Source organism: Oncorhynchus clarkii, chromosome 19 (assembly GCF_045791955.1).
Source record: "Oncorhynchus clarkii lewisi isolate Uvic-CL-2024 chromosome 19, UVic_Ocla_1.0, whole genome shotgun sequence".
Taxonomy (NCBI): domain Eukaryota; kingdom Metazoa; phylum Chordata; class Actinopteri; order Salmoniformes; family Salmonidae; genus Oncorhynchus; species Oncorhynchus clarkii.
The window spans coordinates 56,969,161-56,996,278 of record NC_092165.1 but is presented as its reverse complement, the minus strand read 5'-3'; the positions used below and the strand labels follow the sequence as shown (position 1 = coordinate 56,996,278).

General features: G+C 42.5%; 2 protein-coding genes across 5 annotated transcripts; one reads left to right on the top strand and one right to left on the bottom strand.

Annotated features, from left to right (window-relative positions):
* The first annotated feature begins 17,643 nt into the window (after positions 1–17,643).
* Positions 17,644–23,491, top strand: LOC139375406 (leucine rich repeat protein 1). Of its 4 annotated transcripts, none has more exons than XM_071117161.1 (5): positions 17,644–17,736; positions 18,080–18,397; positions 19,319–19,417; positions 21,179–21,906; positions 22,043–23,490. In XM_071117161.1, exons 2-5 carry the CDS (start codon positions 18,215–18,217, stop codon positions 22,296–22,298), a joined length of 1,266 nt encoding a protein of 421 aa, XP_070973262.1. In that variant the 5' UTR covers positions 17,644–17,736; positions 18,080–18,214; the 3' UTR covers positions 22,299–23,490. The 4 variants fall into 4 exon arrangements, with proteins under 4 accessions (XP_070973262.1, XP_070973261.1, XP_070973265.1 ...); XM_071117160.1 differs by having other exon boundaries at positions 17,667–17,736; positions 18,077–18,397; XM_071117164.1 differs by having other exon boundaries at positions 17,711–17,859.
* LOC139375405 (protein kintoun-like) lies at positions 23,413–26,711 on the bottom strand. Its single transcript, XM_071117159.1, has 2 exons — positions 24,843–26,711; positions 23,413–24,677 (listed from the first exon to the last, which is right to left on the bottom strand). Exons 1-2 carry the CDS (start codon positions 26,709–26,711, stop codon positions 24,300–24,302), a joined length of 2,247 nt encoding a protein of 748 aa, XP_070973260.1. The 3' UTR covers positions 23,413–24,299.
* Positions 26,712–27,118: the final 407 nt, after the last annotated feature.

Sequence of the window (27,118 nt, the reverse complement as noted above, 5' to 3'; positions counted from 1 at the left end):
ACTCGGTGATGCCTTATGGTAGAAACAATTGAAGTTTACAGTTTTCTGCGTCAAGTAGAGCCTCTGTCTGGGTGGAAAGGTAACTTTTGAAAGTGCCATGTTAAGATTCATAAGGATGTCTAAAATGCCATTATTTTTTGTCTCGCCTAGGGCGTCAGAACGTCCAGGGCATTGGTGATTTTATCAATGTACTCAGATCAATGTAATCCGCATCAAATAGCCCGCGCAATATGCACCTTTTCAGGGAAGTCAGGAACCAATATACACAGTCAGTTAGGAAAGCAAAGAAAAAAAAAAGGAAATTTGCATCCTGTAGCATTAATTCCCCCAAAATGAAGTATACCAGCTAATTCTTGGGCTACAATACCTCTTTTGCCAATTGGCCTGGACCCTTTATTGTTGACACTTAGCCCCGCCGATCCATCACGACTGGTCTGCCGATGTAATCGTCCGATGTGGTTTCAACAGGCTTTTCCGTTGCAATGTCGCCGAAGACCCCTCTGCTAGCCCATCCCACTTGCTTTCTGAACGCCATGTCTCCTGCTCACCTAGCCTAGTAGCGACTACTGAATGGCTCCTTGACTCACCTATTGCTGCTCATTGGACCCTATGATGTATCGGCTACACAGCTGATGCCTGCTGGACTGTTCACTAACACGGTACCTCATTTTGTTTATTTGTCGGCCCCAGCCTCGAACTCAGGTCCTGTGTGTACCTAACTGACCCTCTCTGCCCATTCATCGCCATTAACTCGTTCTTGTCTTAGCTCTCCCGATCCATACCTGTGATTGCTTTATGCCTATCTCTAATGTCAATATGCCTTGTCTACTGCTGTTTCGCTTAGTTCTTATTCTTTTATTTCACTGAATTGCACCTAGTCCCGCTCTGCATGCCTTAAATAGCTCTTTTGCCCCACCCCCCACACATGCGGAGACCTCACCTGGCTTAACTCCGCCAACCCTGATGTCCTAGCCGTGTCTGAATCCTGGCTTAGGAAGGCCACCAAATGACATTTCCATCCCCAAATACAACATTTTCCGTCAAGAGGGAACTGCCAAAGGGGGCGAGTTGCAATCTAATGCAGAGATAGCCTGCAGAGTTCTGTCATACTATCCAGGTCTGTTCCCAAACAGTTCAAGCTTCTACTTTTACAAATCCACCTTTCCAGAAATAAGTCTCTCACTGTTGTCGCTTGTTATAGACCCCCCTCAGCCCCCAGCTGTGGCAACTTGCCCGAACCCCACCCCCGCTTCTCCTTCACCCAAATCCAGATAGCTGATGTTCTGAAAGAGCTGCAAAATCTGGACCCCTACAAATCAGCTGGGCTAGACAATCTGGACCCTCTCTTTCTAAAATTATCTGCCGCAATTGTTGCAACCCCTATTACTAGTCTGTTCAACCTCTCTTTCTTATCATCTGAGATCCCTAAAGATTGGAAAGATGTCGCGGTCATCCCCCTCTTCAAAGGGGGTGACACTCTAGACCCAAACTGTTACAGACCTATATCCATCCTGCCCTGCCTTTCTAAAGTCTTCGAAAGCCAAGTTAACAAACAGATCACCGGCCATTTCGAATCCCACCTTACCTTCTCCGCTATGCATTCTGGTTTCCGAGCTGGTCATGGGTGCACCTCAGCCACGCTCAAGGTCCAAAACGATATCATATCCGCCATCGATAAAAGACAGTACTGTGCAGCCGTCTTCATCGACTTGGCCGAGGCTTTCGATTGTCAATCACGCATTCTTATCGGCAGACTCAATAACCTTGATTTCTCAAATGACTGCCTCGCCTGGTTCACCAACTACTTCTCAGATGGAGTTCATTGTGTCAAATCGGAGGGCCTGTTGTCCGGACCTCTGGCAGTCTGTATTCAACTGTTCAATTCTCGGGCTGACTATTTTCTCTGTATATATCAATGATGTCGCTCTTGCTACTGGTGATTCTCTGATCTACCTCTACGCAGACGACACCCTTCTGTATACATCTGGCCCTTCTTTGGACACTAGAGTTAACAAACGAGCTTCAATGCCATACAACACTTCTTCCGTGGACCCCAACTGCTCTTAAATGCAAGTAAATCTAAATGCATGCTCTTCAACCGATTGCTGCCCGCACCTGCCCGCCCGTCCAGCATCACTACTCTGGACAGTTTTGATTTAGAATATGTGGACAACTACAAATACCTAGGTGTCTGATTAGACTGTAAACTCTCCTTCCAGACTCACATTAAGCATCGCCAATCCAAAATTAAATCTAGAATGGGCTTCCTATTTCGCAAACAAGGCCTCCTTCACTCATGCTGCCAAACATACCCTCGTAAAACTGACTATCCTACCGATCCTTGACTTCGGCGATGTCATCTCCAAATAGCCTCCAACACTCTACTCAGCAAATTGGATGTAGTCTATCACAGTGCCATCCGTTTTTTCACCAAAGCCCCATATACTACCCACCACTGCGACCTGTACGCTCTCGTTGACTGGCCCTCGCTACATATTCGTCGCCAAACCCACTGGCACCAGGTCATGTATAAGTCTTTGCTAGGTAAAGCCCCGCCTTATCTCAGCTCACTGGTCACCATAGCAACACCCACCAGTAGCATGCGCTCCAGCAGGTATATTTCACTGGTCATCCCCAAAGCCAACACTTACTTTGGCAGCCTTTCCTTACAGTTCTCTACTGCCAATGACTGGAACGAATTTCAAAAATCACTGAACCTGGAGACTTATATCTCCCTCACTAGCTTTAAGCATCAGCTGTCAGAGCAGCTTACCGGTCACTGCAACTGTACACAGCCCATCTGTAAATAGCCCATCTGTAAATAGCCCACCCAGCTACCTCAGCCCCATATTGTTTGTTTTTTGTTGTTGCTCTATTACACCCCAGTATTTCTACTTGCACATCATCATCTGCACATCTATCACTCCAGTGTTAATGCTAAATTATAATTATGTCGCCACTATGGCCTATTTATTGCCTTACCTTCCTAATCTTACTACATTTGCACACAGTGTATATTTTTCTATTGGGTTATTGACTGAACCTCTGTTTACCTTTTGTTTATCCCATGTGTAACTAACTCCCTGTTGTTGTTTTTGTCGTACTACTTTGCTTTATCTTGGCCTAGTCGCAGTTGTAAATGAGAACCCTGTTCTCAACTAGCCTACCTGGTTAAATAAAGGTGAAATATTTTTATTTTTTTTAATTAAAAGATTTAAAATATTGTGCCATGTTATTGACATTGAACTGATTATATAGCCTACTAACCAGATGTGTTAATAATGGTGTATAGTTTGTAGCATAAGCCTGTTAATTGGGCTGATATTATGTTCTGTTCCTCCAAATTTTAGCTGAGAAAAAAATTGCCCCAAGGCCAAACATATTGGGGGGGGCATGATGGTGATGAGCTTGATGCTCCTTTCCAATAAATATTGAGGGTCATAATATGGTGGGTGACATGATGATCAGGCTTGACCCATGTTGTAAAGTACTTTACTCCATACATTTTCCCTGACACCCAAAAGTACTCATTACATTTCGAATGCTTAGTAGGACAGGAAAATTGTCCAATTCATGCACTTATCAATAGAACATCACCTGGTCATCCCTACTGCCTCTGATCTGGCAGACTCACTTAACATAAGGATTGTGAAATTATTTATACTTTTACTTTTGATATTTAAGTATATTTTTGAAATTACATTTACTTTTGATACCTAAGTATTTTGAAAACCAAATACTTTAAGACTTTTAGTCAAATACTATTTTACTGGGTGACTTTCACTTTTACTTGAGTCATTTTCTTTTAAGGTATCTTTTACCCAAGTATAACTATTGGGTGCTTTTTCCACCACTGCTTGACTGCCGTTGGGACAAATACGAGGTGTAGAGGTTTTAACAACAATAGTTTTTATGAAAAAAACTATCGGTAGAGTTGAAAATGTGATGGAAACACATTGAACTTGAGATTTTTATTCAGTACAAGAAAGTTAAGCAAAGAAGTACATTTTGTGTGAACTACATCATCACGCACTGATTTTTATCTGCAACAAGGCAATTTGGAGGAAACACACCACTAGTGGGGAAATTACCTTTGTGCAGATTTTAGAATATTCGCATGAAATCTGTCGCCAATTGCATGAAAACCTAGCTATTGAAATTCATTTAGCATTTGACAATTTGCTTTTAGTCTTTTGTGCATTATGAATGAGCTGACGAGCTTTCCAATTCGATTTTGTTTTACTTTGTGCCATCATAGAGTCCCTGATATTATATTAAGAAGCGTTCTTCTTAATTATCCTGGTAATAGAATTACCATGTAGCCTAAATGGAAATTGAAAATGTTATTTGTTTTGAGTGGTCATGAGGGATAAGGAGTGAAAGGAGTCATCCTAACAGAATAATTGGGAAAAAAAACAAGTAATTTCCTTTTGATGCTTGGAAATGTATTGAATGAGATAATTCCAGGATGTCTATACCCTTCCAGACCTATTTAGTCAAGTTCTCTTTTTGCTAACACCTTCTGGTCTCAATATTGATTGGCACATTGGGAATATGTCACATATCATTATAGCTCAATTAAGCACATATTTCAGATTAAACAAGGTTTTATCATGACCTCTCTGTTTGAGTGTTCTGCCCTTAAATTATTATATATCTTTTTTTAATGTCCCTGGTATCCTTAAATGAACCATGATGAATACCAATAACGGTCCAATGTTTTCTTCTCTAACAAATCAATGTGTAGAAATACAGTATAGTTCTCTGGAAAGATTTCCAGTATTCCTCATTATGTTCATCATTCCAAATCCCTGACTGCTGTCCCACATTGAGTATTTACACACCGCATTCAGTCTATTATCTGGCACTCAGACATGGCAAGGGCCCCTTATTTCTGAATTCAATGAAGCCAGAAATAGAGCGGTGGTTTCTATGTCTCTCACTGAGTGTCAGAGAGTTATTAAGATGAATTTGCTGGTATCAGTACAGCCACAGATGACGGTAGCCACCTGCCATCCACTTCCATAGGTCGATCGTTTTCTAGTTCTATAATGATGAAGGAAAAAACCCCAAAGGTTTCACATGCTCAAAATGGGCCCACAGGGTGCAGTCAATATAAAATGCTGAAGCAAGGACTGAAATAATGGCCAATCTCTTTTATTTTATTTTTGTATTATTGTTTTATTTTTTTATTTTCAGTCCAGATATAAACTTATACATACGAACAACAACTTACAGACGCACACAAACAATGACTACATCTCATCTGCCCAGACCTGCATGCTCACACCCACATCCCTAGTGCCTGCATGATTGTTTGTCACTTGGCCTTAAATAGTACCAATTAGTTTTTCTCGGTCGCCCAAGCTATAGCTTTAGATTTTTCCCATTGTGTTAATGACGGCGGATTTCCAATCTAACACACATATTTCATACTAGGCCTACACATAAGACTAAACTACCCATCTCTCCTGTAATTGATTATTCATTCCTATAGCCCAGTGAATGCCATACTCTTAGGCAGACAGACAGAGAGACGGACACTATCTGGCATGTGTCTGCCATAATAGTCAGGCAGGAATGTCACCCTTATGACCACTAAGTATCTGTCACCAACCAGCAGTGCTATTCAACCTACCTCTGACACCTAGCCAAGTTAGGGAATACAGGAAGCTGATTCCAGAACATCTCACACACACCAACTCAATAGAACACTGTTCTAAAACGTCTAGAATCTTGCAGTAGCCTAAGTGTGGCTCCTTCTAAAGGCATTTTTGCATTTCAACCTGTCTCATCTATGGTAATAATTACACCCTGACAGAAACCAAAGCCACAGATCTTTTCTACCACCAAGTGGCCATTTTCTGAAATGTATTTCAGCCATTGCATAATGTACACTACCGTTCAAAAATTTAGGGTCACTTAGAAATGTCCTTGTTTTTGAAAGAAAATCACATTTTTTGTCTATTAAAATAACATCAAATTGATCAGAAATACAGTGTAGACATTGTTAATGTTGTAAATTACTATTGTAGCTGGAAATGCTGTTTTTTAAAAATGGAATATAGGTGTACAGAGGCCCATTATCAGCAACCATCACTCCTGTGTTCCAATGGCACATTGTGTTAGCTAATCCATGTTTATCATTTTAAAAAGATAATTGATCATCAGAAAACCCTTTTGCAATTATGTTAGCACAGCTGAAGACTGTTGTTCTGATTAAAGAAGCAATTAAACTGGCCTTATTTAGACTAGTTGAGTATCTGGAGCATCAGCATTTGTGGGTTCAATTACAGGCTCAAATGGCCAGAAACAAACTACTTACTTCTGAAACTCGTCAGTCTATTTTTGTTCTGAGAAATGAAGGCTATTCCATGCGATAAATTGCCAAGAAACTGATGATCTTGTACAACGCTGCGTACTACTCCCTTCACAGAACTCTGGCTCTAACTAGAATAGAAAGAGGAGTGGGAGGCCCCGGTGCACAACTAAGCAAGAGGATAAGTACATTAGAGTCTAGTTTGAGAAACAGACGCCTCACAAGTCCATAGTACCCACAAAACACCAGTCTCAATGTCAACAGTGAAGAGGCGACTCCGGGATGTTGGCCTTCTAGGCAGAGTTCCTCTGTCCAGTGTCCGTGTTCTTTTGCCCATCTTAATCTTTTCTTTTTATTGGCCAGTCTGAGATATGGCTTTTTCCTTGCAACTCTTGCCTAGAAGGCCAGCATCCTGGAGTAGCATCTTTACTGTTGATGTTGAGATTGGTGTTTGTTTGGACCGCCGAGTGCCGAAGTGCATAGCGCGTAAAAATCCTTTGTCCTCGGTTGCAACACTCACTACCAAATTCCAAACGGCCTCTGGAAGCAATATCAGCACAATAACTGTTCGTAGGGAACTTCATGAAATGGGTTTAGATTGCCAAGCAACCACACACAATCCTAAGATCACCATGCGCAGTGCCAAGCATCGGCTGGAGTGGTTTTAAGCTCGCCACCATTGGACCCTGGAGCAGTGGAAACCATCTGGCAGTCCGATAGACAAATCTGGGTTTGGCAGATACCAGAGAATGCTACCTGCTGTAAAGTCTGGTGGAGGAGGAATAATGGTCTGGGTCTGTTTTTCAGGGGTTAGGCCCCATAGTTCCAGTGAAGGGAAATCTTAACGCTACAGCATACAAGGACATTCTAGATGATTCTGTGCTTCTAACTTTGTGGCAACAGTTTGGGGAAGGCCCTTTATTGTTTCAGCATGACATTGCCCCCGTGCACAAAGCAAGGTCAATACAGAAATGATATGTTGAGATCAGTGTGGAAGAACTTGACTGGCCTGCACAGAGCCCTGACCTCAACTCCATCGAAAACCCTTGGGATGAATTGGAATGCAGACCGCAAGCCAGGCCTAATCGCCCAACATCAGTTCCCAACCTCACTAATGCTCTTGTGGCTGAATCGAAGCAAGTCACCGCAGCAATGTTCCAACTTCATATTAACGCCCATGATTTTGGAACGAGATGTTCGACGAGCCGGTGTCCACATACTTTTGGTCATGTAGTGTAGCACTGCCCATCTTTTGCTATCCGCTTGGCTGCCTCTTGTACGGTGCGTGGTGACTTCCCATGGCCCGAAGATATCCAGGCCCACATAAGGGAACGTGGGTCTGTTTTGCAGGAGTTCATCAGGTAAGTCTGCCATTTGAAACTGTTCTATTCGTCCTCGTCGTTTTCAACAGGTCAGATCTGTGGGATGGATCCTGAGTGGCGCGTGATAGAGGCATCACTACAGACCCAGGTTCGATCCCGGGTTGTATCACAACCGGCCATGATCGGGAGTCCTATAGGGCAGCGCACAATAGACCTAGTGTTGTCTGGGTAGGGGAGAGTTTGGCCGGGGTAGACCATCATTGTAAATAAGAATTTGTTCTAAAGTGACTTGCCTAGTTAGATAAAGTGTCAGAGTTCAGTGACCAGCCAGAGGAAGATGACAGGACAGCACCCTCCTCAGGGGATAGGTACTCAATGTAAAGCCACTTAGTACACACCTGGGCCCACTAATTGCTTTGTGTCTTCCTCTATATAGGTGTGCCGGGAGAGGAGCTGGGGGAGAATTGGGAGTAGAGATTTTAGACCTGTGAGGATGTCAGATTGTCCTACCTCAGAGAATGCGTAGGAGTAGCCATTTGTTGTTTTGTTTTCCCTTTTTGGCCTTTAGGTCTGTTGTTTCTGTTGTTTCTGTGTTGGACATTACCCTGTACTCAAGTTATTTTGTCTGGTTAAAGAAGACCAGTTTTGTAAACAATCACAAGAAAAGGAATCACAACCACTGCCTCTGGTCTGTTCATTTTGTGCCTCCCGCCTGTGTCAGGGTGTTTCAGACAAGCTGATCTGTTCGCAATAAGGTTAAATACAAAATGAACACTGCTCCTGCACCTTTTTGTCCTCCAAACATCCATAAACCACTTGCCCGGATGGCACCCGCACTGAGGTGTCTTCCTTGGTGTTTTACCTTGTTGATTGTGGTGGACAAGCAGGATTGCCACATGGTGACGGCTTGGGATATTGAAAGGGTTGGTTTCACTCTTCTGAAACTTTTTGATTGGTTAATGCATCCACCTACTCTTAGTAAGCCTTCACTGTCGATGACGGGGTGGCGATTACGGAGCGGATTGTTCGTAGGAAGGTCACGTTTTGAATTAATCGGACTAGACCTCGTGTTGAACACTTCTGATCACGATGTGCTTGGCATTGGAAAACTCCACCTCAGAGAAGCCTTTCTTGCATATGTGCCAGCCGACACAGTCCCTGCTGTCTGAAGGGTGAGTGAAGCATTGGGAAGAAGGTGAGCCGTAGCCTTTGAGACATCTCCAGTCTGAGAAAGGCTCAAAGTACTTTGAGGCCACAGCTGGCTCTCTGAGACTTGGGTAGTGAAGGCCGCCGCTGTAGAATAGATCTCGGGATCAGACTCCGGATTGACATGGTCAAATGATTCTCGGTCTTCAGAGACTGAACTTTCTGGGTTGCTTAAGAAGGCTGGTCCAGACAGCCATGTTGTCCTTGTCACGTGAGCTGCTGGGACAGATGGAGAACCATGGTCTGCCGGGTTGAGTTCTGTAGGAACGTAAAGCCCACTGATATAGTTGAGTTGACTGCTTGATTTGCTGCACACGGTTATTCACGTGTATGTATTGTTACACAACTTTACTGTCAGTGTAGAATCTGATTGCGTCTAATTTCATGTCTACTTCTTCCACAGTGAGTTTGGCGATCTCCACGGCCAACACAGCCACACACACAGCTCCAGTCTTGGAATGATGAGCTCTGGCTGGGGGGTTAGTCTGGCCTTACTAAGGACAAAGCCTACATCGCTGTGACAATCTTTGTCTGACTTTCAGGTAATCAACCGCTGCTATTTAAGTAATGATGGACTGTCGTTTCTCTTTGCTTATTTGAGCTGTTCTTGCCCTAATATGGACTTGGTCTTTTACCAAATAGGGTGTCATGACGTTGCCCTCTTTGGGTACAGCGAGCACCATCCCCCTCTCTCTGCACCATCCCCTTCTCTCTGCACCATCCCCTTCTCTCTATACTCCCTACACCAGGCTCTGTTAGGCAGGTCACAAATTCCTTGAGGAGTTCTCTCCTCATGGCCAGAGTATAAGAGAGAGTGAGTTTTCATAGAGAGAACAAATGAATTTCTTCCACCTCACAGAACTTGAGAACCGAACAATATTCATATTCTGGAGAATGTATAAATGGTCGGTGAAATAGCCAGCTACGAACTGGTCCGTTGGGTACAATTCTGTGAAACTCATGAGTCAATACAGCAACATTACCATAACCCTGTTAATACAAGAGTCTCAGTTATGAGGTCTGCATCTAATTATTGTATAAAATGAATGAGTAAAGATGGAACTATTTGTGAAATGATGTGATGCTATGTGATGATAATGTGAGGAATTGTACTTCTGTTTAAAGTTTCACTAAGTCATTGGCCCGCCCCCAGGAGCACAGACATGACCTGACGTCATGAGACAGCCCTTTTCTATGTTCCAAATAAAACCCCCACCTGGGTTTTCCCACTTCAGACGAAGCTTACCTCAATTACGAGAGGGCTAAGGGTTGAACAGAGACCATATATTTCTCTTGCTGAATTCTTAACCATACCACGTGGTTAAACTCTTAGACTATCTAACCGACAGAATAAGAACAAATCTTTGATAGTAAATACTAGTCTGCGGCTAGGAATTCGGTATAATTGAACGCGAAGACCGACAACCGCTGAAACATCTATTCTATAACGACATTGCTGAATGTTACTCTGAACTATCCATTCTAACCACTGCAGAGAGAGAGAGAGAGAGAGAGAGAGAGAGAGAGGGCGGACAAACTCCAACAGAAACAAACTTTCCAACAGAGATTTTTTTTTATTTTTTTTATTTTACCTTTATTTAACCAGGTAGGCAAGTTGAGAACAAGTTCTCATTTACAATTGCGACCTGGCCAAGATAAAGCAAAGCAGTTCGACAGATACAACGACACAGAGTTACACATGGAGTAAAACAAACATACAGTCAATAATACAGTATAAACAAGTCTATATACAATGTGAGCAAATGAGGTGAGAAGGCAAAAAAGGCCATGGTGGCAAGGTAAATACAATATAGCAAGTAAAACACTGGAATGGTAGTTTTGCAATGGAAGAATGTGCAAAGGAGCAAAATAAATAAATAAATTAAATACAGTTGGGAAAGAGGTAGTTGTTAGGGCTAAATTATAGGTGGGCTATGTACAGGTGCAGTAATCTGTGAGCTGCTCTGACAGTTGGTGCTTAAAGCTAGTGAGGGAGATAAGTGTTTCCAGTTTCAGAGATTTTTGTAGTTCGTTCCAGTCATTGGCAGCAGAGAACTGGAAAGAGAGGCGGCCAAAGAAAGAATTGGTTTTGGGGGTGACTAGAGAGATATACCTGCTGGAGCGTGTGCTACAGGTGGGAGATGCTATGGTGACCTGCGAGCTGAGATAAGGGGGGACTTTACCTAGCAGGGTCTTGTAGATGACATGGAGCCAGTGGGTTTGGCGACGAGTATGAAGCGAGGGCCAGCCAACGAGAGCGTACAGGTCGCAATGGTGGGTAGTATATGGGGCTTTGGTGACAAAACGGATTGCACTGTGATAGACTGCATCCAATTTGTTGAGTAGGGTATTGGAGGCTATTTTGTAAATGACATCGCCAAAGTCGAGGATTGGTAGGATGGTCAGTTTTACAAGGGTATGTTTGGCAGCATGAGTGAAGGATGCTTTGTTGCGAAATAGGAAGCCAATCCTAGATTTAACTTTGGATTGGAGATGTTTGATATGGGTCTGGAAGGAGAGTTTACAGTCTAACCAGACACCTAAGTATTTGTAGTTGTCCACGTATTCTAAGTCAGAGCCGTCCAGAGTAGTGATGTTGGACAGGCGGGTAGGTGCAGGTAGCGATCGGTTGAAGAGCATGCATTTAGTTTTACTTGTATTTAAGAGCAATTGGAGGCCACGGAATGAGAGTTGTATGGCATTGAAGCTTGCCTGGAGGGTTGTTAACACAGTGTCCAAAGAAGGGCCGGAAGTATACAGAATGGTGTCGTCTGCGTAGAGGTGGATCAGAGACTCACCAGCAGCAAGAGCGACCTCATTGATGTATACAGAGAAGAGAGTCGGTCCAAGAATTGAACCCTGTGGCACCCCCATAGAGACTGCCAGAGGTCCGGACAACAGACCCTCCGATTTGACACACTGAACTCTATCAGAGAAGTAGTTGGTGAACCAGGCGAGGCAATCATTTGAGAAACCAAGGCTGTTGAGTCTGCCGATGAGGATGTGGTGATTGACAGAGTCGAAAGCCTTGGCCAGATCAATGAATACGGCTGCACAGTAATGTTTCTTATCGATGGCGGTTAAGATATCGTTTAGGACCTTGAGCGTGGCTGAGGTGCACCCATGACCAGCTCTGAAACCAGATTGCATAGCAGAGAAGGTATGGTGAGATTCGAAATGGTCGGTAATCTGTTTGTTGAGATCAGGACGACACACTGAGTGTAAATATATATATTGATTGTAATTATTCCCGAATGAGTGAGCGTTCATGTGCAAAGGATTAGCATTTCAATTGTTATAATTATCAACTTTGTAGTGTCTTACCACAGTCGACCCCCACTTCCCTTTTGTCCACCAAGCCGCAATACCGGTTTAGCCCACTAGGGCACATCCGCTATCATTTCCTTGTAACTATATCTACTGTTTGTTTATGCATTTCTGTGATTTATTTAGTAAATAAATGATTTAAGACAATTGATGTATGGATCACTCATAGTGAAGACTGGGTTCGTGCAGATAACCAACAATTTACAACGTTTGGAATGAGACTAACGTGAGGTAAAGAATAATTCATTAATGAGAAGACTAATTGATCAGATATTAAAATATCTGAAAGTTATATTAGGAAAATTATTACTTTGTAATCTGAATATTTTCCTTGGTGCCCCCACTTCCTAGTTAATTACAGCTACCTTATTTAATTAATCACAATTACAGAGAATTGATTTGATAAACTAAAAATAAGTCACCAGTTTAATGATGCCAAAGACACGACAAGAGCTCTTCTGAATACCACCCCTACCTTGTCACAACACAACTGATTGGCTCAAATGCATTAAGAAGGAAAGAATTTCAACAAATTAACTTTTAACAAGGCACACCTGTTAATTGAAATGCATTCCAGGTGACTACCTCATGAAGCTGGTTGAGAGAATGCCAAGAGTGTGCAAAGATGTCAAGGCAAAGGGTGGCTACTTTGAAGAATATAAAATATAAAATGTATTTTGATTTGTTAAAATTTTGGGGGGTTATTACATGATTCTATGTGTTATTTCATAGTTTTGATGTCTTCGCTATTCTACAATGTAGAAAAGAGTAAAAATAAAGAAATCTTAGGCTTGTGTGCGGATGCTTGGCCATGGAAACCGGTTTCATGAAGCTCCCGGCAACAGGTAGTGAGTGTTGCAACCGTTTTTTTACGAGCTACGTGCATCAGCACTCGGTGGACCTGTTCTGTGAGCTTGTGTGGCCTACCACTTTACGGCCGAGCCGTTGTGGCCCCTAGATGTTTCCACTTCACAATAACAGCACTAACAGTTGACTGGAACACCTGTAGCAGGGCAGAAATTTGACTGCCACGTTGAAAGTCACTGAGCTCTTCAGTATGGTCCATTCTACTGTCAATATTTGTCTATGGAGATTTCATGACCGTGTAGTCGATTTTTATACACCTGTCAGCAACGGTTGTGACTGAAATAGCCTAATCCACTAATGGTGTCCACATGTTTGGTCATGTAGTGTGTGTGTGTGTGATATATCACACACACTGTGCTTGCTCTATGTGCACATCAGGTGACAGACGGTATGATATGTTCTGTTTACACAATGGGGAAGGGAAATATGCAGTCAGGAAGCACCACCACACAACCAATGGAAACACGAAGAACGTTTTGTGTATGTAAGTTATTCAGGACTAAGAAGACTGTGCTTGCTTTATGTGCACCTCAGGTGACCGTAGTATGATGTTTTCTGTTCACACAATGCAATCACGACTTGTTTCTAAAAGCGTTTGCAGGTATGATATACCTATTAACAAACCATGCTTTTTTAAATATATATATATATATATATGAATCGGTTTATGCCAGCGTGAGTTTATTACGTTGAAAACAGTCTCCAAGATGGCCGACCACAGTCTCTAGTTTTTATTATAGCTCAGTGGTTAGGTCACGTGATAGCATCTTGACGCTGAGCGAGATTTATGCTGTTTGATTCTGCTCACTTAATAAATCATAATATTTTGATCAACTGTGAATGAAATAACTTCCTTTTATGTGTGTTTGTAATTGTCGATGTCTGATAAACCGTTTGTGAGCATGTCTCTCTGAGGGAGAGTGGGGTGTTCTCCATGGCTACGGTAGAGATGCTTTCTCTCACTGCGTTCTGTCTCGCTCTCTCGATTTGATGAAGATAAAATAAACTTGAATATGTTTAAACCTCAAGTTCTTAGTAACAATTTGATATGCAGCCATTGAGACTGCATTTAAACTTGCAGATGCGACTGATGTGCCAAGATGTCTTTATCAAGTCTGTGGGTGAGGGGAGAGAAACATTGCTTGGTGACTGTCTCTCTCGCTTACACACGAGAGAGAGGAAAGGAGAGAGGACTAATGGCTGACACATTCACTCAGCTTTTACTACCAGTGTACACACACACACACACACACACACACACACACACACACACACACACACTGTCGGAAGGGTAAAGGTTTGGTGAGTTCAGCATAGGTGTTGGAGGAGTTGTGAATGGGAATTTACCAGTTGAAAGTGTATGGGCATTGGAATGCATTGAATAGTATAGTGCTATGGTTTTTAAAAAGTAGAAATAGTATCAAAAATATGTTATCATGTAGTCTGAAGCCGCCTGTAAGGTTATTTGGTGTCTCTAGCTCAAAGGGTTTAGAGCAGGGGTGGGCAGAAGAAAAATATGAAGACTATTTTCAGTCAAATTACATAAGTGTTTAACTGTTACAAGCACACTAAAACCCTGAAAGTATTACCGCTGGTTAGTTCAATAGCATGTGTGCGACTAATTGAATTAGTAGTTCAAAAATAAATAACTTAGGTGGTTAAAGACTCATTTGTCAACCATTTACTGTGTACAACATGACATTTTTTTATACACAAAATATATGCAAATTCACTGATCATTTATGTACATATTTCATGTTGATAGGAACATCCTATCTTGATAATTGAGTTTCTGTTTGTTAATCTTAGTCCGCCTGTCGGGCTCGTGCAGTGGAGGCGATCTTCTTGGGCTATCCTGAGCCTTGTCTCAGGGTAGTAAGTTGGTGGTCTGTTGTTATCCCTCTTGGTGTGAGTTTATACCCTGCCTGTTTGACCCTGTCCTGGTTATCGTCAGACGGGGCCACAGTGTCGTCCCCCCCCCCCCCCCCCCCCCCCCCCCCCCCCCCAGCTTCCAGTATCTATGCAGCATAAGTCTATGTGCCGGGGGCTTGGTTCAATCTGTTATCTGGTGTTATTATCCTGCCTTATCTGGTGTCCCGTTTGAATTTAAGTATGATCCTTCTAATTCTCTCTCTCCCCCTCTCCCTCCTCTCCCAGGGGACCTGAGTCCTAGTCCTGAGGCATGGTCCTATCTGGGCTGATGACTCCTGGCTGTCCCCAGTCCACCTAGTCGTGCTGTTGCTCCAGTTCCAACTGTTCTGCCTGTGGCTATGGAACCCTGACCTGTTCTGGTCCTGCTGTTTTCAACTCTCTCTCTCTCTCTCTATCGCACCTGCTGTCTTGACCTCTGAATGCCCGGCTATGAAAAGCAAACTGACATTTACTCCTGACTATTATTTGACCCTGCTAGTCATCTATGAACATCTTGAAGAGCAATCTAGCCTTAATGGCCATGTAGACTCGCATCAAACATCTCCAATCCAAAGTTAAATCTAGAATTGGCTTCCTATTTCGCAACAAAGCATCCTTCACTCATGCTGCCAAACATACCCTTGTAAAACTGACCATCCTACCGATCCTCGACTTCGGCGATGTCATTTACAAAATAGCCTCCAAAACCCTACTCAATAAATTGGATGTAGTCTATCACAGTGCCATCCATTTTGTCACCAAAGCCCCATATACTACCCACCACTGCGACCTGTATGTTCTCGTTGGCTGGCCCTCACTTCATACTCGTCGCCAAACTCACTGGCTCCAGGTCATCTACAAGACCCTGCTAGGTAAAGTCCCCCCTTATCTCAGCTCGCTGGTCACCATAGAAACACCCACCTGTAGCACGTGCTCCAGCTCTCTGCTCACCCCCAAAGCCAATTCCTCCTTTGGCCACCCCTCCTTCCAGTTCTCTGCTGCCAATGACTGGAACGAACTACAAAAATCTCAAACTGGAAACACTTATCTCCCTCACTAGCTTTAAGCACCAGCTGTGAGAGCAGCTCACAGATTACTGCACCTGTACATAGCCCATCTATAATTTAGCCCAAACAACTACCTCTCCCCCTACTGTATTTATTTATTTTTGCTCCTTTGCACCCCATTATTTCTATCTCTACTTTGCACATTCTTCCACTGCAAATCTACCATTCCAGCGTTTTACTTGCTATATTGTATTTACTTCACCACCATGGCCTTTTTTGCCTTTACCTCCCTTATCTCACCTAATTTGCTCACATTGTATATAGACTTATTTTTCTACTGTATTATTGACTGTATGTTTGTTTTACTCCATGCATAACTGTTGTTGTATGTGTCGAACTACATTGCTTTATCTTGGCCAGGTCGCAATTGTAAATGAGAACTTGTTCTCAACTTGCCTACCTGCTAAAATAAAGGTGAAATAAATAAATAAAAAAACCTGTCGCAAGATCCACTAGTTTATGCTTATTTACAAACCCATCTTAGGCCTCACTCCCCCCTATCTGAGATATCTACTGCAGCCCTCATCCTCCACATACAACACCTGTTCTGTCAGTCACATTCTGTTAAATGTCTCCAAAGTGCACACATCCCAGGGTCGCTCCTCTTTTCAGTTCGCTGTAGCTAGCGACTGGAACGGGCTGCAAAAAAACACTCACTGTCCAGTCTTATCTCCATCTCTTCGTTCAAAGACCCAATCATGGACACTCTTACTGACAGTTGTGGCGGCTTCACGTGGTGTATTGTCTACCTTCTTGCCCTTTATGCTGTTGTCTGTTCCCGGTAATGTTTACCATGTTTTGTGCTGCTACCATGCTGTGTTATGAGTTGCTGCCATACTATGTTGTTTTAAGTGCCTCTTTATCTAGTGATGTGTGTTTTTGTCCTATATTTTTAATCCCAGACTCCGTCCCTGCAGGAGGCCTTTTGCCTTCTGGTAGACCGTCATTGTAAATAAGAATTTGTTCTTAACTGACTTGCCTAGTTATATTTATTTAAACCTTAATTTTTTATTTTTTAAGTTAATGGTCAAGCCTACAGACATGAAACAGTGCACTGTGCTTCTGTTAGTCTGTATAATTTGGTATGCTCCGTTTATCTCTAAAAGCAATGTTTATTTACACACTAACACCCTAGTCAGTTTGAGAGAAACCCCTCTGGTGGGAAAATGCGGATTTGAGAATATTCACATTTAATCTGCCGAGAATTGGATGGAAATCTAGCTATTGAAAGCAATTGTGGTGTTATTTTCTACACAGAAGATCATACACAATTATTGTCTGGCCTGGTTGCATTTGAGAATTCAGTGTTAATCATCCGAAAGAAGCGCCATTCAACCAATTTAATGGCATCATCGGAGCTCATTACTTTTTATTTAGAAATTTCACAGAATGGTGAGAACCGGAGGTAGGTGCTAAGAAAAAATTGTCATGGCTAAAATGGTTCTAGGTTTTGTCAGATTTGACTTTGTAGCAGGTTAGGAGAATTAGATTACGGTTAAGAAAGGGGTTAGGTTAAAATCAAATTCACAACAACAACAAAAAATCTACTTTTTGACGTTAATAATTTGACAAAAGCTGCACCCTTCTTGCCACAACCAAAGAAAAGATTCTCAAACCAAATCACGTCTGCGCATGTGTACGTTTATCAGTTCTCTTCGCGCGTTCGATCCTCTGGCTAGCTACGTTTCCTTGTTGTTCTTTGGGTCCATGTTGACAGGTTAGTTTGCATGCTAGAGAGAACTTGCATGCTTTTTTGTTCAACTCTTGTATTACATAACGGTCCGGTAAAGCGTTTGAACCATTTCGTTAGTTCTGTTGTCATAACTTGCAGTTTGCCAACGTAAGTGTATATTATGCTGTGCTACATTTTTTAGCAACTAACCTAGTCAGCTATCTAACTATGTTCGTTGTCTGGCTGAGTGTGTTAGCAGATAACAGATGTCCTTGTATTTGACTTAGCTACAAACTAGCTATAAAAACTCCTAAGGTTGAGACATCTTGCTAGCAAAGTAACTTAGTGGCGTGACAAGGGCTAACGTTACCTTTTTTTATGCCAGCAGTTTGTGTTAAACGAAAATCATACATGGGGTCAAACTGCCCGTTTGGTTTGGAAAAACTTTTTTGAACACATTCATTTATTGGGATATATTTACAGAACTAACACAGGTCACGCATTTATTTATACACCTCGAGCAATGAAGCTTCAGTGCGACGTCGAAGTCGTGAACCGGATGCTTCCCACGTATGGGATGAAAAACAGAGGAAAGGGAGCAAGGGCTGTGCTGTCTATTGGAAGACATGTGGACAAGACCACACAACGCCACAACATTTATCTAATGATCTGTACAGCAAAGGATAGGACAGGAACAAAATATAAGGTTAGTATCTAGCTATTTGTTTATTTAACTACTTGGCTAGTTGTCTAGCTATGTATTCTATGTTTTACAGGTATACCCCAAGTACACAGGATGAACCATCCAACTTCTTGACATTGCTAATTGGTATAGCTACTTTTCAAATGTATGATGACTTCATTGTGGAATGAATGAGTTGCATTTGATTGAAATCCATTATCTCAGATAACTTGGAGGAAAATTAACAAGGGTTGTGCTAAACTATTTGGGGTATTTTTTTTTCCTTCGTCCACTGTTGATATTAGGTCAGGAAATTGCCAGGGACCTCAAAATACGATATTATCACGATACTTTGGTGCCGAAATCACATGTATTGCCATTCGATATTGCTCGCCATATGTCTGCTGCAGAGGGACAAGAGAGCCATGAGAATGAGTAATGATCAGTCATGGAAATAAAAGTGCTGAAAACGAATTAACTCCCTATTTAAAAAAAAAAAAGAACAAGCTGGAGAACAAGCTATGAATGACAAATACTGGAGTTTTGGTACAGATACAACCAACTAGCGCAAAAGTAATATTGTGAAACGATATATTTTGACAAAAATAATATTGCGATATGTAATTGTATTTTTGTTTCACCCCCCCATCACTAGTTGATACAGTCCTAAAATGTTTTCCATGTCAGCAGACACGTTTTTAGTATATTAGGCTTACAAGAACCAAAGTGTCACCGGCCACATCATCATGATGATGCAAAATCTGTAACGCGAACTAAAGATAAAAGGGCCTAAATATAGTTTGTGGATTTTCCCTTTTAATGTGGACATTAATAGTGTGTGATCTTGCATGAACGAGTCACCAGAAATGCTAGGTAACGAATCCACCATCACTTTGTTTTTTGTTCCACGTCTTACTCTAATGTGTGTACCTACTTCCTCTACAGCTAAAAGAAAACATTGAAACATTCTTCACCCGGTTTGTTGAGGAGGGCAAAGCCACTGTGAGACTGAAGGAGCCCGCTGTTGACATCTGCTTGAGCAAGGTATGGCTCTAGACATTTTTGTATGGCGGAATCTGATCTCCAATGAAAAAGGAGAATTAAAATAAAAAATTAAAAAATATATATATCATTTGGCCTTCAGGTTCACATGCTACTTACATTTCTGCTGGAAAAGTAGAGCGCTTACACTGAAATAAATCATTTTAGGGCGTGCATATTAAACAGTTAACATGACCCAACATATAGAATGTTGATGCTGTATCCTCCCAGCCCTAATTAGGATTTCCAATCATCTCCGATGCTTAAAAGAATCATTGCATAATACACTGAGTGTACAAAACATTAGGAACATCTTCCTGATATTGAGTTGCACCCCCTTTTGCCCCATAGAACGGCCTCAATTCGCCGGCCCATGGACTCCTCAAGGTGTCGAAAGCGTTCCACAGGGATGCTGGCCCATGTTGACTCCCAATGCTTTCCACACTTGTCAAGTTGGCTGGATGTCCTTTGCGTGGTGGCCTATTCTTGATACACACAAGAAACTGTTGAGCGTGTGAAACCCAGCATCATTGCAGTTCTTGACACTCAAACTGGTGCGCCTGGCACTTACCCAGCTCAAAGGCACTTCAATATTTTGTCTTGCCCACCCTCTGAATTGCACACATACACAATCTTGTCTCAAGGCTTTAAAAATCATTCTTTAAAATGTCTCCTCCCCTTCATCTACATTGATTTAAGGGGATTTAACAAGTGACATCAATACATAACTTTCGCCTGGATTCACCTGGTCAGTCTGTCATGGAAAGAGCAGTTGTTCCTAATGTTTTGTACACTCCGTGTGTATCGTAGTCTGATATTTATGCATTAGCCAGACTTGTCTGAATGTGGGGAGCATGCTCTGTAAATGAGCAGCTGTTTCTCCCAAAGGGTGACAATGGCTCTAGGCTGTATTAGGGCAGTGTTGACCTTTCCCCTAGATCTTGAAACAAATTTTCAACCCATCATGCACACACACACAGGCTGTGGTGCGTACAGCTATGGTGATACACAAATGGAACCAGGCTAGCATTGTGAGAAGGACTCACTAGGCAATCCTTTGTGTGACTTATGTTAATAACATCTCATGTGTATTGTAATATTTTTGTAATTAAATGTTTCATCTTGTGCTAGCACAACTAAGACCAAAGATATCTGTGTCATGCGAACAAATGTAGGCCTAATACAATATGATGAAATCCGTGGGTTGTTAGTTACATTATAAACTGGGTGGTTCGAGCCCTGAATGCTGATTGGCTGACAGCCATGGTATATCAGACTGTATACCACGTGTATGACAAAAGTTATTTTTACTGCTCTAATTACATTGGTAACCAGTTTATAATAGCAATAAGGCTTGGCCTATAATAAGACACATAAAAATGCATAATTAAGCAATAACGCATGAGGGGTGTGGTATATGGCCAATATACCATGGCTAAGAGCCGTGTCCAGGCACTCCGCGATGTGTCATGCATAACAGCCCTTAGCTGTGGTATATTGGCCATATACCACACCCCCTCATGCCTTATTGCTTAATTATGCATTTTACGTGTCTTATTATAGGCCAAGCACTTTTCCCACCATCGTGAATGTTTCTCACTCTGAAGGATAGATAGGAAATGTGTCAACTTGTTTGATATGGAGGGATTTATAAATAATGCAATCTCTCTCATGTAACGCTCATATTGTTTGATAGCAGGTACGATAAGGGCTGTTGTATTGACTGTTAACCACTAGTGACATCGGTCTTCTTTTGAGTTTCAGGCTGATGCTAACAGCTTGAAGAACTTCCTCTCGGCTGCTCGGTTGGCTCACAGAGGAAATGACATGGACAGCCTGCCTCTCTCTACACTGACGCCCGTCCGAGCCAGGGATGTGGAGAAGCCCAAGAAGAAGCTGACTATTGTATCCAAGAAGGACTATCCATTGACCTCCAATTTTCCCTACTCATTAGAGCAGCTACAGGTGTCCTACTGCAAGCTCTCACGGGTGGACATGCGAATGCTCTCCCTCAAGGCACTGCGCAGACTGGACCTCAGTAATAACAACATAAAAAAACTTCCTGACACTATCGGTGACCTGGGCTGCCTGGCTGAGCTTATTCTCCACAACAACCACTTAGAGACCTTTAGTGAAGCCCTCTGCCTGTCCAGCCTCCAGCGTACACTTCAACACCTCGACCTGAGTCAGAATCGCCTGCAGGCCCTGCCGCCTCACTTCTGCCAGCTGCGAGAGCTGATCAACCTCAAGATGGACAACAACGGACTGGTGTGGCTGCCCTTTCGCATCAGCCATCTCTCCAAGCTGCGCTTTTTGTCAGCTGCACACAACCAGCTGGCCCTGCTGCCAGGGGACTTCCGAAAGTTAAACCTGGAGAACCTGGACCTGTTTGGTAATCCGTTCGCCCATCCCAACCCCCTGGACCACACCATCCAGCTCACCTTCCCCCTGACACTGCAGGAGATGGCCGCCAGGGCTGTGGCCAACCTCAGGTTAGTCCAATTATTCCTTTCAACATTTCACCCATTTACGTGCTTTCACCTTGTTTGTAAGTTTAAACGTGTAGTATCACGTAAAGTTTTATGCAATATTTGAGCCTAAGTTATGTTTTGTGTTCACGCCACATAGAATCCCGTACGGGCCTCATCTCATCCCTGCCCACCTTTGTCAAGACCTGGAGGTTGCCAAGACCTGTGACTGTGGCTGTACCTGTGTGAACTACTACATCAAAACAGCAGTCAGCATGAATCTGCATCTGGTGTCTCACACCGTGGTTTTGGTAGATGACATGGGAGGAACAGATGCACCGGTGCAGCATCACTTTTGCTCCCTATCATGTTACTCGGAGTTCCTAGACCAATGCCTTCAGCGAGGCCTGAGATGATTTAAGTCCCTCAACTGTTCCACGGCAATCAGTACCGTAGCTAGGTTTCCATCCAATTTGCGACAGATTTTCATTTAGAATATTCTTAAATCTGCATTTAGAACAAAAAAATGCTTATTTTCCCACCAGAGATGTTTCCATCAGACTTTTTTTGCGGATAAATGCTGTGTGATGATGTAGTGCACGTAAACATAACTTTTAATTGTCAAATCCCATGTACAGAATGTGAAAACACAAGTTAAATGGGTTTCCATCGTATTGTCAAGTCTACTGATGGGTTTTGTCACAACTGTTGCGTTATACAGCAAATGTACCCACTCTGGTCTTGGCACGTGCTCTCTAGCCAACAGCTCACAGACACAGTGCAGGTAGGCTACCTACATGATGAGATTTTATTATGGAGCAGAGTGATATTATTTGTCAAATGGCAGCCAAGCATCGATCATCATGTCACCAGAATAAGACCGTCAATACTTCCAAGCTCAACACCGTGCTCTTTCACCACCCTGTGAAGTTCATAAGTTAGTTCATCTGTAGCTTAATAAATGCATGGTTTCCCGAGTTGTAGTGGGAGGAACACACAAAATATCATCACGTGACTCCCAAGTTTACTTCGATGTGATGGTTATTGTATCAATATTTGCACATAAAGGCGTTTCCACTGTCATTTCTCACATAATTAATTTTAGACACAAAAAGATCCCACCATGTCAAACAAATAATTGGTATTGGTATTTATAGAATTGTAACGGCATTTCCTGTTTCCATCAGCCCAGTTGTAACTTTTTTCCATGCATTAGGTAATTAATCCGCATGAAATGGTCGGATGGAAACGTGGTTAATGCTTTTGGTATTATTCTGAAGGCAATGGTGACCAGCCAGTGTAGACTGTAATGTAAAGGGCAGTATGAACTCTTTGGTCATTGGACCCAACACGCATCTCAGAACTTCTTATGTAACCACTGATTGGACATGTGCTGATGTTCAGACATTTTGTATTCAAGTGTGTTTCACCATCAGTGGTACAGATTGAGAAACTTAAAATGACAATTAGTAGTTTATATCTGTTTAAACAATGTGTGTTTGTGTATATAAACATTTTTACATGTTTGTGGAATTCAAAAAATGTTGATTTATTTTTTACTGTATTGGTACAAGTTTGAAAGGAAATTAAAGAAACTATCCATATCAATCATTGTCTCAATTTGGTTTAAGTTTAAAATGATATTTGTCATCTGTTTCCATTTTTTTTTTTTTAAACCTTTATTTAACTAGGCAAGTCAGTTAAGAACAAATTATTATTTTCAATGATGGCCTAGGGGGGTTAACTTCCTTGTTCAGGGGCAGAATGCCATTTTTTTTACCTTGTCAGCTCAGGGATTCTGGCTTACTAGTCCAACGCGCTAACCACTAGGCTACCTGCCTCCCCAGGTAGCTCCATCTTGTAGTAGTACACAATGTACCAAAACAATTGTTTAAAATGTTAGTATTTGTGGTGTGACTAATGCATCATTTGATATGTCAAACAGACTTGAACCTCGTGGCATGATCTAAGTACAGCATTTAACAAATGTTGAATCGTCACTCAAATGGTGAGCTTCTCCACACCCTCAACATGTAGGCCAAATAGCAAAATGGTAAGTATAAAACTAATTATAAATTGAGTGGGTACTCCACTGAATGCTGATTTGGCATATACACCGGTATATGGGCTTTATTGCTTAAACATACTAAATGTAAACTTTCTCCCCTTTTGTAGAAAGAAGTATATGGGAAATAACTTATTCAAATTGTTTCAAAAGGAGATCTCTGAAATTGATACTGAAGACATGGGAGTCTTACTGATTCACTTATTCAGATAAACTTTTTAAATACTTTTTTTCCTATTGCCCTCAATTGGATAAAAGGATTTTAGGTTTTCACGCAAGACCTCAACGAATTGAATTAGTAACAAACTTCATATAGTGTCTTTGTGACGGAGCAAGTTCCTTGACAGCAGACTCAGTCCAGGTCATAGATAAAGGAGTTTTGAAAAACAAAACCAGCAGATGTAGTATGATCACAAATGACCACCTCTTGTCCATGCTGGTTGATTTCTGTCAGCAGTACTTGCTGTGGTCTCATATTACAGTCCTGAAAGGTCTGCTCAGCAGGCAGGTCATCTTCCTCCTGAGACTGAGCCACCTGCACATGCTCACTGAATTGCACAGTCTTCTGTTTATCCTTAGTTGGCGCTTGACTTTCAACTATCTCTTCGATCTTGGGGGATGAGCAGTCTTTGGCCTGGTCATTGTTGTCAATATTAGATGGGATGACCATTGCTGCAGTGTTAGATGGGTCATCTATTCTCTCACTCAGGGATGATGGGTCTGTTTCCACCTAAAAGAAAAGTAATTGTCACAGTGGATGTTGGGGTTAGTAACAGCACTGATGAACAGAAGCCTAACGGTTCAACAACAACAGGGTCAGCTTTTGCTAGACATACACTATAATAGTACATTTTTCTTCTACTGAATGAATGTTAACCTAAAGATGATGGCTCACCTCATTATGTAAATTATTGTCATCTGACTGTCCCTCATTCTGGTCAGTGCACCCAGTCTTGCCATCAAACTCAGTGGGCTCTGAAGCTTTAGCTTGGTGTGATTCACCACTTTTCAGTTTGTGTTGCTCGTCCTCCTCAATGTCACCAGACTGTTCAGAAAACTCTATCTTGTCTTCCAGGACTGAGATTAGTTGATTTTCAGACCGGAGTGATGTGGCATTTCCAGAGTGAACGTCTTCTGAGATGTCCCCTTCATTGCAACCGCTGTGGTCGGGGGTATCTTCTTTGCCACGTCCGTTGTGGTCGGGGGTATCTTCTTTGCCACGTCCGTTGTGGTCGGGGGTATCTTCTTTGCCACGTCCGTTGTGATCGGGGGTATCTTCTTTGCCACGTCCACTGTGGTAGGGGGTATCTTCTTTGCCGTTGTGGTCGGGGGTATCTTCTTTGCCACGTCCACTGTGGTAGGGGGTATCTTCTTTGCCGTTGTGGTCGGGGGTATCTTCTTTGCCACGTCCGGTGTGGTCGGGCGTATCTTCTTTGCCAAGTCCGTTGTGGTCGGGGGTATCTTCTTTGCCACGTCCGTTGTGGTCGGGGGTATCTTCTTTGCCAAGTCCGTTGTGGTCGGGGGTATCTTCTTTGCCACGTCTGTTGTGGTCAGGGGTATCTTCTTTGCCACGTGTTGCGTCTTCCGACTGCGCTGCGCTTACACAACTATTCTCAAAATCCTCTTCACCATCATCATTGACAAGCTGCCGGCCAGACACTTCAGCGACTGTTGGCTCCTTCAGAGGTAGAACAGGTAAAGTAACAACCAGTTGTTTCTTTTGCTTGTTGAACTTTGCCTCTCCCTTGTTTTCATCCACTGGATATGCCATCGGCACCTCTAGTCTGTAAGCTGGTTTCTTGGATTCCAAACTAACAAGTCTTTCAGTCACGTCTAGATCAGCATCCGCAACAGATCTAAGCAAAGGCAAATCAATAGTGATGACAATCTCTTTAGGGCGTGGGCTCTGAGCTGAATCTCTTGAACACCTGAAATCTTGCAAATCAATGAATGATCTGTATTTTAGAGTGTAATGTGGTTTCGTTGGCTTCTTGGGTGAATTGACATTTTGTTGTCTCTGGCTGATCTGGGTGTCGGACTGTATCTCGGCCTTCGGTACAGGGCTCTCCTTTTGATTTGTTGCCGTATCTGGTTGCTTTTCGTCGGGGTAGGGGAACGAGAGATGATTGTCAAGTGGTGAAGGTTTTTCCTTGGCAGGTTGACCAGGTAAGGGCTTGCGCATGACGGAAGCGTGTGGTGTCCCTTTGTATTTGATTTTCAAAACTCTTACATTGTTTTTGTCTAGCTTCACTTTGCCCCCATTCTCGACAGCCTCAACAGCAGTGTTGTCAACCATTTCCATAAATCTTGGGTTGTTTCCAGCCATGTGAATAGTGTCTGGATGAAACACAACATCATAGATTGTGTACTTATTCCCCTTTGCATCCCTGTCTGGCATTCCAGGTGTCAAGCTGTGGGGTAGTGACCAATGCTGCCCTACTCTGCCAGCCTCGTCTACCCTCCTAAACTCAGGTTTACGAATCATGTCATTGCTGCAGATATTGATGAAGCACTTCTGCCTACCGTCCATACTCGTCTTCAGGGCTCGGTAAGGTTTGGGGTGGACAAATTGAATGTCCACGCCCCTCTCTTGTTCTAACAACTTGATTTCTTCCTCATATTTCTTCTTGTTCTCTGGCTTTGATATTTCCTCTGCGTATTCGTGCAGCATCTTTCTGAATTCCTCATTTTGAAAAGCCTTGGTAAAGCGGCCCATTTCATCCGGTGTCATATTCAGGTCCTTGAGTTTGGAACCGAACTCCATATTGGTGCGAGAAGCTAACTTGGCTACTGTAGCCACAAAGTCTTTTCACTCTTGTAGCTAGCTTTGCTATCCCAGCACAAAACAACAACTTTACTACAATGATTTTAAGGTGTTACACGAAATATGAACAGATATTATACAGCAAATCATTCGCAACCTGACAAAAGTAAAGTTTCTCAGTACTTTCGAGTTGTTTGTAGACTAGGTTACCACGGAGTTGTGGCGTAAACGCAGGAGCAAGCTGCCGAGTGTCTTGTGTGTTGACGAAACCATGGCAACAAGGCAGCGCAGCAGCCAGGTACTGGAGAGGGCTCGTCCAATCGCGTGGCGTTTGTGTAATAGCCATAATACAACTTTAACGAATTCACATTTTTATGACTGTCTTCAAAAGTTTTTTATATAATGTT